This window comes from Oxyura jamaicensis, chromosome 2 (genome assembly GCF_011077185.1).
Source record: "Oxyura jamaicensis isolate SHBP4307 breed ruddy duck chromosome 2, BPBGC_Ojam_1.0, whole genome shotgun sequence".
NCBI lineage: Eukaryota > Metazoa > Chordata > Aves > Anseriformes > Anatidae > Oxyura > Oxyura jamaicensis.
In genome coordinates, this window is record NC_048894.1 from 121,440,885 (window position 1) to 121,453,620 (window position 12,736).

The 12,736-nt window shown below is 34.7% G+C and overlaps 1 protein-coding gene across 3 annotated transcripts in view; it reads left to right on the plus strand.

Moving 5' to 3' along the window:
- The window catches only part of NKAIN3 (sodium/potassium transporting ATPase interacting 3), a 368,461-nt gene that overhangs the window by 337,911 nt on the left and 17,814 nt on the right, over positions 1 to 12,736 (plus strand). For 2 of the 3 annotated variants that reach the window (XM_035317939.1, XM_035317940.1), the window contains exon 5: positions 3,255 to 3,315. In XM_035317939.1, the coding sequence (XP_035173830.1) occupies positions 3,255 to 3,315 (61 nt within the window). Of the gene's footprint in view, positions 1 to 3,254; positions 3,364 to 12,736 lie in introns of all 3 variants that reach the window. The other variant, XM_035317941.1, reaches the window with a different exon arrangement.

Here is a 12,736-nt window from a genome sequence, read left to right on the forward strand (position 1 = left end):
AAGTCTATGTTTTAAAACAGCATATGCCATAAACATAACATGTAACATTGATTTCTGTCTGATTGAGGAATATTTACCCACTAATGCTGAAAAAATATAAAGAAATACTAAGAAGCAGAAAGAAAGAGGTTTCTGATTCTTCAAGAATAAGGCCATAAATAAAACAAAGACATTACAACACCATGTTTCAAACTCTAAAGGCAGTAGGAAAAGGTTTACTCTAGGAAGATCTACTGAAAGAGCAAGAAGTAAGCTGTTATGACTGTTAAAACAATCAGGTTTGCCAAGCCTCATACTTTTTTGGAGGGAAGACCTCCAGAGGATTTTTCCCTGTTGCTTTCTTCTTTGTGTCAAGTCGGTTATTACCTATGAGACTGGAAATCTCTTCCTGTGCTGGGAGGATGAGAGGTGGAACTAGCATTCTCACCAAGACTGAGTACAAAAAAAATATATGAAATACATAATTGGATAACAGTAAATAATTCTAAATCTTTGAGCTTCCTTCACAAATATTCAACCCACAAAGACTGTGGGCTGAACTGTCACTCCTATTTCCAATGCTCTCTCTGTACCACCATTCTTTGCTTACATCAGGAAGAAGAGGTAATATTTTCAGAGTGCTCTGAAGCTCAGCAAACTTGGGATTTACTACTGAAGACAGAGGGCGAGGACACCAAATCATCAGCTTTAGCTAGCCTACACCATAGAGTAGCCAGACAGCAAAGGGTCTTTTCTGTAGTCAGATTCCAAATATTGTTATGGTGATGGTGCGGAAGAACTGCTGAGATTGGAGCCTATATCTTGAATGACACCAGCACACATTATATAGCACAAAAATATGTGCTTCCTGCAAGATATTCCACAAAGCAAGAGGGCACCCCCAGTCCAGGGCACATGCCAAGCTGCACTGCCAACTTACTAGGCACCATTGCTGGGATGCCTGTGACCACTTGCAATTCCCATCATATCCAGTCTTTTAGGTAGGCTGAACTCTAATCATGGCCTATATTCTTCAAATGTCATATGATATAGCTAGTAACCTGATCTAGGGGTATAAAAGAGAGAGAATTACTAGGACAGGCCCGTTTTGAATTTTCTAATCTGTTTTATTTCTGTTTTATTGATTTTTCTTTTTTTTTTTTTGATACCACATGATAACACATGTTTTACATGAATTGTTATTGTCCTGAAGAGCTGTACTACAATTCATTCTTATCACGTTCATTATTTACTCAGCAGCTTTGTTCTTCAAAATATTTCAGTCACAGACTTAGGGAGAAGAAACAAACCCAAGTCAAATCTCACATTGTCAATGGTGAGCTGGAAGTACTGTAAATAAACAGATGATATTTCCTCTTGGGAAGCCACCCATTTTTTGTTTTTTGTATGGTACTTATTGCAACAGCAGTTTAGTCTATGTGTAATGTTTCGGTGGCACAAGCAATATACCTCAAATATAATGTGGGTTTTTTTTTGATCCCTTGAAAGCCTTTATATAAGCGTGTTTCAGTTAACATAAATGAAAGACACTTCAACCCAATATCCACCTGATAAAGGCTGTGGCAATTTCTCCCAATAGATATGACTCTCCAAAAAGACAAGGAAGTTGCCAATGCTGCAGCTTGCTCAAAGCCAGAGGAAAGCTGGATTAAATTTACTGGCTCATTTTCCCAAAACACTGGTGAGGTGAATGCCCAAGAGAGGAAGCTGGCAGGACTGGGCTGCAATGCTGTGACAGCTCTCATTCACACGGAACTCGGCCTGGGTGTACTGAAGCTTAATTCTCCATGGGGAAGATTAATCCCTTGGAGGAGGATTAAGCTACAGTGAACTGAGGCCACTTTATTTCTGAATGGAAAAGGCCACACAGGGATTTAATGTGCTTTATCTTACGTGCATTGATTTCACAGCTTTAGTTAATTCATCTTAACTTCCCTGAATTCCCTTGTGTGGACAAGCTTTTTGTCTGCAGAGAGGATCTTGGAGCTGCTTGTAAAGCTCCTGGTGTAGCCCAAGAAGAAAGCAGGTTGGAATGATTTCTGTGCCAGTGAAGGAGCTTATACCTGTCTAGATACTATTAAATTACCTCCTTCTCAGATGGTTGATCCATGACACCCTTAAAGGAACTATTTTAATTAGTTTTTTGTTTTTTTTTTTTTGAATGGATCAGACAAAAAGAAGTGTTTTTTTCTTTTCTTTTTTTTTTTTTTTTAAAAAAAAAAAAAAAAAAAAAGAACACTAATCTCTAGGTTATTTTAGAAATCTCTCATGAACAACCTCTTCAAGGCTTTCAGATAGCACAAATTGTGTACAGCTGCACAAACAATATTTTCTCAAGCATGGACATGTCTGGGCAGTGCAGTTTATTAGGTTTTCTTTCCCAGTGGAATTTTCTTCATCTTTGGTGATGGTCGTAAGAAAACATTTTGTCTCTATGAAAAGCTAATGAGCAGAGTTTCTATTCCCTGGTCCTAAGATTTTAATCCCTTCCTCTCAGTTGCACAAGTGACATAGATCTGGGCTGGGAAAAAAGTTTTTGTGGGAGCTGCTGTTAAAATAATGGCATGATTTTGCTGGTGTCCTCTGAGGAAATGAGTCTGCTCTTTTGAGCCATAATGAATGTGGTTTGCAGATAGGCCCGTCTGATAAGGTATTTCCTAATGCTGATGAATCATAGCCCAACTTTACTGTTTAGCTACCTCATGATATTTCACATATCAAATTAAATTTTGGCCAAGCAGTCCTTCACCGGATCACTTTATGTAAGACAAATGACATCTCTTGTGGATTCTGTAATACCTTTACTATAACTTAATTCTATAGCACTCAGTAAATATTTTATCTTTTTTATATGTTAATTAGGTGCTTGGGGGGCTTCAACATTGAATGAGCCACGTGAGCACAGAAGTATTCAACAAATAAAGAATGTACATAGTAGCTTAACATCAAGATCCAAGCACTTTTTAACATGATGTTCAGACCTAATGTTTTGTAGTACCATTCATCAGTGATGATCTCAGTGGGGCTAGAAAATAGAAAAAGATTTTAAAATATAATGCAACATGAGCAACAGAAAATATCTTTAATTTAGCTGTTTGTGACCACTTGCCCTGAAATTTACATATAAATTCAGGAAATGGAAGTAAATATTTTCTAAATATAGCTGTGATACCTGTATTTATACAGCATTGTAATAAAAGCTTAATAAGTGTTCAAAGTGTTCTAATGATGGCTTTTCCTCTTCTTTCATGCAGCTGATTGGATTTGTGTATGCCTGTTACGTGATCAGTATTTTCATGGAGGAAGAGGACAGCTGTAAGTACTGATACACACCTATCCATCTCTGGAGCTACAGTACCTGGGGTGAGACTTAGTCTTGCATTAACTACCAAGATGAAGAACAAAGTTTGTAAAAATGGCAGAATCTGACAGTCATATCCACAACCCATTTTGCTCAAACCCATGCTTACACTGCAGTACTTAGGTACTACAAGTGTCAGGATTGTACTTACCAAACTTGTTTGTAGGGCTCTGTAAACCACTTGCATGAACCAGTCATACTGCTGAAAAGAATATGATTCATGCTGCATATATACATGAGTTTTTATGTATGTACATTTAAATTTGAGCCAAAGCTCCTGAAGACATTTACTCTGTTTGTCCAAATCACAGTTTTATCAGCAGTCAAGTTAATGCAGATGACAGGTCAAGCCATTTACAGTGTACTGTATTACTCTCATCAATAATTAGATAGACCTATTCAGCACTTAAAAGTAACTAGATCACACATTGGAAATGCTGACCACATGTTCTTACCATGCCTTTATCAAGAAAACACTTGTATACATACCTATATATTTTTCAAAGAGTTTACAAATGTGAATATCATTTAAAAAACATTTATCAAAAACAATTAAATGGTCATTGGAAAATATTAATATATTGAATGCTTTGGTAGTAACCTGTGTGAAAAGTGATTGTGAGAACTGCCTAACAAACTTACCATACGCACATGACTATCATAGGTATTTTTAAAAGCAGTAGTGAAACTGCAATGATATTGAATGAGTAAACAGGAGCAAGCAGAAGAACAAGACTATTTAAAATAAAAGGATGTGTTTGTGTCATTACCTCCTCTCATATAAAAGGAATTAAGCAGTATATCTGCCTTTAGGGAAAAAAAAAAAAAAAAAAAAAAAAAAAAGGAACAAATGCCAAGAAAAACATCACATTATAGCTATAGGATAAATAATATACAACCAAATATTTATTCCTAAAGTTTTACTCATAAATCTTAACATAGTTGTTTTGTTTCTGCATAGAATAGCACCAGTGGATGAGATAAATAGAGTACAAAAAAATAATTAATGTCTTAAGAAAGTATTTGGTAATATCTTGAAAATCATATTGTAAACGTAATTCGGGTAATTCATGGCTGTGATGGAAAAACAGGCTTTTTGACTGAAAACAGTGTGAATATATTTTTCCACTGTTACAAACAATACTGTGTTCAGTTCTCCATCCTAATGTGACAGTTATTAGTGTCAAATCTGCTTTCATGCTTTTGTTTAGGTTTCTAATAGGAAGTAAATATATAAAAGAAATTCTCAGATAATATTTAGTGGGAAGAAGTCATACAAATGTTGTACACATTGTTCACTTTGAAAAGGCTAAAGGAACCTAGAGCAGTAAATGAGAAATATGAACACTTGGAGAAGCAACATAAAATGTAGGTCTTAAGGAGAAGCAGAAGCTTAAACAACGCTCCCCTAGAAAGCTACAAACTGCTGATTAGTAAGGATCTGGTAATACAGGATAGCTCCAAAGGTGAGGGTGGCAGCAAGACCTATGAGATGTGGACCAAAGACTACAGAGAAACCAAGACAGCTGTTCTTTTCATACAGCTGTAGTGAGTCATGACAGAATCTAGGGCTTCGTATTGATGTCAGGAAACTTTGTGTATGAGACAACTGCTAACAAAATTCCTGGAATGGGGAGGCTTCATTAAATGATCAGGAAGGCTGACAGACTGATAAGAAAGACAAAGGCTACAGTACTTTAAGAAAAGCAATGCTGTCTGTACGTGCACGCATGCATACAGACACAGATATCTGTACCTGTGATGATAGGCCCTGTACTTTTTCCATAGGAATTTTATATATTTTGTTTTTTTAGTCCTTCATAGTGTGCTTCACATATCAGTGTTTTAGGTATGTGTGAAAGAAATACAAAACGCAGACCAAAGAATATAGCATATTCACGGAAAATTACATCACCTGATAAAGAGTATAAGCAGTTTACATTTGGGGCCCCACAAGAGGGTTATTGTCAAAGTAATGGCCTTATTCACTTACAAAATGCCCCAGACCCTCTATCCTCTGACTGCTACCCACCACCTTCTGAGAGTTTTGTGCTGTATGATATTAATGGAAATTTAAATCAATGAGAATGGACAATTGACTTACTTATTAAACAATAAAGCATATCAAATGCTAAGGAGATAACAGTACCTAAAATCTATCCAGTGTCCATTCTCAATAAAGGAACCATCCATCTACATTTAATTTCTACTTGTCTTCCAGAACTACCAATGGTAACTTGGTTGTTTTGGTACGTACAAGTGAAAATCATCTTACTCATCTTGGAAAGTATGCTGTAATTTCTCTTTACATCTTTCATTAGGATTGTGTCAGTTTCTCATTTTCACTTATAATCTTCCAGATTATTGTGTGAATATATTATTATTATTATTATTATTATTATTATTTAGCAGAGGAATGTCTGGGACAGAGAAAAAAAGCTGTGTGCTGGAAGTGGAGCAAAACAGAACTGATGCATCTAGGTTTAACAACCAGTGGAGTGAAATAATTTCTAGTTTGCTACTTTTTAATATATTTTTTCTAAGAACCCAAATCCAATCAGAAGCAACTAAATAGTCCTTGGGTATCTCATTTAAGGCTAATTTGTGTCTTAATGCCCCTTTGTGTTTTAGAATCCTTCATTTTTATGGATTAATACATTAATCACAAATGTTAATTAATTTATATCAATTCCACAGCCATGTTTTAAATGAGGAAACATCCATGCAAGGCACAGTGGGAAAATTATTTGGTTTGGTAACTAGAGAACAGAAAAATGAATAGGGCTTATTCTGGAAAAAATCATATTGTTAACTTGCAGCATAATAAACAAAATTTATTTAAAAGAGAAGTACAGTGTTGCTTCAAAATAGTCAAGTTTAAATTATGTAGTGATTACATTAGGATAAAAGTTTGAGAAACTGCAACGAAAGAGCAATTTTATGCATTTTGTTATGATGCAAAAAGTTCTTTTCTTAGGTAAATGCAGCTATCATATTTTTGCAGTAGTTTGCACAGAAGAAATCCTCAGCCATCTGAGAGTCACAACCTCCCTAATTAAATACATTCTGCAATATTCAGTGCATCAAGTTAACCCCAGTTCTTGGTCTGAAACTTGTCAGGCAGACTTAAAAATTAATAATAGCTGCCTGTTTAGCCTCTGTGCAGTGCTTAAATGGATTTTGAAGCTGACATTTTGGCTGATGGACACTTCTCTGAACAGTAATAATGCTTGAAGAAACATTTATTTCCAGCTATTGCTCACCTTTACCTACATTCCAGACTGTAGTTAACTTTTACTTAGAAAGAAGATGATAGCAGGTCAAAAGGAATAAAAAAGAAGACATGTAAAAGGCACGCTGCTGTAGTGGGGTTAATACCTTCCATCATTCATCCTAATGAAAAAGTCTATTTATATCTCTTCCTTTCATTTTTTCATTTCTATCTTTGTAGATCTATCAATCTATATAAGCCCTTCTGAAGGAACAGAATAAGTGAAATCCGTAATCATAAAAGCCTGTCACTATCCTGTTTGTGAATCATTTTCTCCAAAAAATGAACTCAGAAGCTTGTTACCACCCTGTCAGAGTTACAGAATGGTTTTAATAAAGTGGAGTCTGGAGACTAGGCAAAATACATTGTTTAAAATGTTATTAAATTTATAAATATTTTTTGGACTTTCTTTGAGAAACAATAGCATTATTGCTGCTAAATACTATTTCATAAATATGACACTGACACATCTCAAAAGTGATAGTTCTGTACTGTATGTGAACACGTAAAGTGGAAGCTGAGTTGCATATAAATTGCATAAGGAAAAAGACATGAAAATAGAGAGGAAGATTTATGACAAACCTACAATGGTCCTTTCACCATTCATTATAAAAACAAGACTGAAATATCAAAAGGTCAGTCCAAGGAAGTTCAAGCCTCTTTCGTACATAAATGAAAATAAGGGAAAGGCTTCTATTCATCATAAAGGAAAGTTTTATTCAACAAAAGAAACCACAAGAAGAAAGTTAACAAACAAAAATTATTTTTTGTTTGTCTCTCCCCTGAACAAGTTGTATTTAGAGCTCAGATGTATTTCAGAACAGAAGACAATAGTCAGCTTTTTAAAAAGGAAGAGTTTCCCCCATACTGCGTTATCTATAGAAACCTTCATATGCTATAATTAGCCAAATTCTAAGTAAACCAAATTAATAACAATACTGAAAAACTACCACAATGCTTTATCTGACATATGGCTTTATATTTATACACACCATTGAGCATCTGTTGTCAGTAATCTAATGCAAGAGAAATAATTTTTTATTTGCTTTTAATTTGTGTATTTACACAGGAGGTCCAGCAGTGATAAATTTCTTCTAAATATGTTATGTTTTGCAAAAGGAATGAAGAACTAGCATAGTAGCTAATAGTAGTAATGTATCCATATGTCTGTGTGATTACCTTTATATATAAATATACATGTTTACTTAAGTAATCAGTATTTGGGAATCCACTACTACTGTCTTTACATCAATTGCAATTTCCCATATGGTTGAGTCCATTTAACTCCTAACAAATATGATTTTTATAATAAAACAATTAACATAAAAGATGATCAAGAAAGAGGATACTGTGCTAAACTTCTGTTGGGCATTACCAGATTCAAACATCCCCAGATGACGACTGTCTTAAATTATCTAACTGAAAATGAGTACTTGTGAAACTTTCCAAACAGCAGCAAAAGATCATCACTGAGCTTTAGCACTCACCACTTTCATCTTTATGCCATAATGATGTTAGATATTGAAACAAAATGCGCTGTTACTGACCAGCAGATGAATATACTTGACACAGACTTTTTTAAATGACAGTAAGTTTTGCTTCCTGGCATTCAAACAGCACTATAGCTTCCAGGTTGAGAATATTCTCCTGGCTTCGGCATTTCTGCAAAATGACAATAACTATCAGTATTGTTGGAAGGCTTGAAAATAAATTTGCATCTGTCTGTTCATCTTGAAGAATGACCCAAAACCCCAGAATCTGATGTACCAGTTCTGGTAAGACAGCAACTGCTGCCATTGCCTTGTAGATGTCCACTATAAAACAGAGAAGAGAAGCAGATGAAGTACCATCAGAAACACTACCACGAGTACCCAGGATGCTCCCTCAGCTCAGTGGGTGGCCCAGGCCAACCCCACCAAAAATTTAATGGAGCCAAATGTCAGCTTCCAGTTTCTATAGACTACAGAGGTCTGTCCAGTTAGAATTTTACTGACTAGATGCAGACTCACCTATTTGCTACACCTGACTCCACTTTCTCCCAAACAGTAAATATACAGGATAAACCTATTATTGCAACAACATTCCATGGTCTTACAGTCCTGTTAGTTTCCTCCTACCTATCATTAGTCTTAACATGTGAATTAACTGAAGATGCATGTTCAGTCTTTATTGAACTGATCCAGTGAATTCTGAAGTATTTAATGAAGGAACAAATACATATGGGACATTATACATTCTTTATCTTTTTTTTTTTTTTTTTTTTACATTAATTTATTATACAATTGCCTGAACAAGCATTTGTTCTTGGTCCTATGGAAATAAGCACATAGATATAATTCAGAAAAACAAAGGTAAAACCTCTGAAGTAGCACAAAATAAATAAATACTGTTAAACAATATAAATACTGAGGAAAAGAAAAAATCTTGATCCTAGTTAAGTCAGTGGCAAAAATAAATAAATAAATAAATAAATAAATAAATACAGTGGAGGCATGATTCCCCCTTTTTTATTATGCTTTAAAACTGTAGATGAATAATCCATTTCAGGAAAACAACTAAGAACAAAACACCCATTCCATCCTCTGCTTTTACATTCCTCTAGAAAAATGTACAAAATAGTCTTTGTTTCCAGATGTAATATCCATGGACTTTCACAGAACACATTGTTCTAGCAGAGAGATGGTCTTTAAATAACAGATAGCGCACAATATACAAAAGGGGAAGTCTTGGCTCTGGAATATTTCTAGCAGCAGCAAAAGTTATCTGCATTGATGTTATCATAAATTTTATGGGGAAAGTAACATGTAAGGCTTATCCAAGTAGGGTGTAGATGAAGTATGAGAGAGTAGCAATATCTAAAAGACATGTAAACTAATCCAGTTTTTCACTGATAAAGCATAGCCTGCTATAATATGCGACTCACATAACTTGAAGAAATTCTCCCTGAGTTTCTGTACCACTTGAACAAAATATTTTAGTACATCTTCGGTAAAGAACTCATTTTTTACTTTAGGGTTGCCTCTAATTTCCTCTACCATCACCAAGTTTAATTATGCATTAAACTCTGACTACCTTTCCTGGCACAGGTATGAAGATGATAGTCTAGATGCTATTTTCATGCTAGCCAGCAGCTTATTTATTTTTCATTAAAGGATAAGGGTAAATCACTCATTATAAGAGTCCTCCAGTTCCTATCCACAGTTCTTCCTATAAACATGAGATGGAGATTTTTTCCTGAAATTCAGTAGTAAACTATCACCTCAATCACAAAGAATTTTTCTTGAATATTCCACAGAATATTAATAGATGAGAGCAGTAGCATAAATATATATATATAATATTTAAATGGGCCTTCATTTAAACATTTAGAAATATTTTTATGGAAAGCAAAATATGTTTGATTTTTTTTTTGCAGGGTGTACTAGCATATTTCTCTGAACAGAGAAATATGTCAGAACACTACTAGGGCACATATTGGCCAATTCTGACCTTTATGGATAAACAGATGCATATAAACATATATATTTATGTAGGTGGATGTGTATACGTGTATGAATGTGTGTGTGTATTGATACATATATATCACACACATCTTTTGTTCCAAACATAGGTAAAATACAAACTCCCCTTAGCCTTTAGTTGGTTTCCAGACTGATAACTAGAAAGGACAGCATTGAAAGGCTAGTTCATTGCTACCTTATAAATTCCTGTTTTGCAAATGTAATTAATGTCAAACATTTCTGTTGATGATTCTGAGTACCATACCCCAGGTATATATATACATAGACTCATATATACATAAAAGACAACTTGCTTCAAATAGGTATATAATTATAATAATGATTTTTTCCTTGAGCTGGGAATCACACCTTCCTTTAAGATTTCTTGGTTTACTACTGTAATAAATAATATTCTTACTAAAATGGAAATACAATTCCAATTTAGAGGCAATATATTGTATACTGACAGCTCGTTGACATTTCTTAGGTCCATTCCTTGGTCCCCAAATACTCACAGTATGCCCTTTTTTTTAACTAGCAGGTTTGAATCAAGCTTCTACTTAGCTAATTTAATATTGATTTCATTTTAGTCTCCACCTTCCACCTCCTTGGCCTTTCTGTTTAAATTAGATCTGCTTTTAAATGGATGCCATCTCAACCCCCTGTTGCCAGCACCTTAGCCTTTTCACTTAAATTGCATCTATTGTTAAATCAATCTCACTCCAGCATCCAGCATCCCTCTCCTGAGCTTTCCACTTGACATCACATACAGGCCTAAGTGGTGCCTGCTCCTGCCCCTAGCTTTCACCCAGCTTCTCCATTAAAATTAAATCTCTTTCCAAATCCATTTTCCACTTCCAGTTTCAACCTTCTTACTTTTTCATTTCTAAATGGCAACAGCTTTGTGTCTGTTTTAATTTGTGGAGCTCGAAAGGAAACTTTTCAGACTCCTATACTTCCATATAAACACCATATCCCCAAGTCTTAAGATACAGGCAGATGGGTTCTTCCAATTTTGGGGCCTCAGGTTAAATAAGATCCATTTCATTGTTTTTGCTGCCTGAGTGGTAATTTCCCTTAGCCTAGTTACCACATCATACCTAAGAGCTCTATATTGTAACAGCTTTAATTCATGCTTTTAGTGTGAGATGTGTAAGCATGGACCTTTTGGTGGGCCTGTGTTGTGGAGGTGGCATACCAAATCAAAGAGGATAAACATTTAATGAGGCCCTACACCAGCAGGGAGCTGACCATAAATTATCTTGGTAATACGCTGGTAAGGAATCTGGGGATTCAGTGAGCTGAACAGTTACAATTGAGACAAATATTCCCCCTGCTTCCCGTTATAAATATCTCAATGTGTTTGACAGATTCAGAAGGCTTATGGATGAAGGTGGTCAGAATTTAGGTGGTCAGAATTTTCAATGCCTTTTCCTTTATGCCTACGTCTGGTCTGAGAGAGTGACACTGAAATTTCATCTTACAAGAAAGAAATGTCCTCCCTTTTTCTTCCTTGCAGACAATAACCTCAAAAATGAACAGATCCATACTGACCAGATGAGAGAAGAGACTGTCACTAAATTTCCCTGAAGCTGAGATTTATATTCAATTCCTGTTTATCAATACTAAACTTTGAAATACAGTATTAAAAAAAAAAAAAGGGGAAAAAAAAAAAAAAGGCCAAAGATATTCATTTCTTGTTTTGAGGAGTATCTCTGATAGAAATCATATACTATGGGTCCCATTGCATGTAATATTTTCCCAATGTATATATGAACATGATTGCCTTACAGACCACTTGAACAATTACTTTGCAAAGGAGCTGCAATTAGATTCTTTTAGAATCTAAAAGAGATGGCTAACCAGCACAACTCAAAGAAATACATTAAATCAAGCTATGAATATCATGTCACAGTCAAGTAATATTGGGAGATAATTTATTTGGTTATGTTCTTTCCGCAAATATGGCAAAGTCAAACAAATAAGAATTAGTTATCCATAATTTTAGCCATCTCACTTCTAAATCTAATAAACCTAAAGACAACCAGCATGTTTAACCAAGATAGGTTGTAATTTTTCTTGGAAAAAGAAGGGATACCAATGTTGATTAATTATAATATCAAAGCAAGAAAAAGACCCACAAAAATAAGGTATCACAAATATTTGTTTGAAGAATCACAAAGAAAAATAAATATTCAAATATTTTTTTTTGCTAATCATTTTTTTTTTTTTTAATCCTATTGTTACTGTAATCTATTATTTAGTTCTGTGCACTGAGTGTCTGATGCCATCAGGTTTTCAACCCTTCATAAAATAATCTTTCTAAATTCCTCCTATTTGTAAGCCAGGAATTGTTGTCTATATTTTGTACTTTTCAGATTTTTTTAGTTGTAGCATTTCAATAGTCCTAATCTTCAGGATATAAGAGAAGCAAGATTTATAACAAGAGATGTTGTCTTATTAAATCCGTTGATTTAGCCAATACAGTTTTCCACTTGGCTCAGCTGGTCATATAAAGTATATCACCTCTCCATAGAAAACTTACTTTTCCAGAATTTAGAATAGAATAGAATAGAATAGAATAGAATAGAATAGAATAGAATA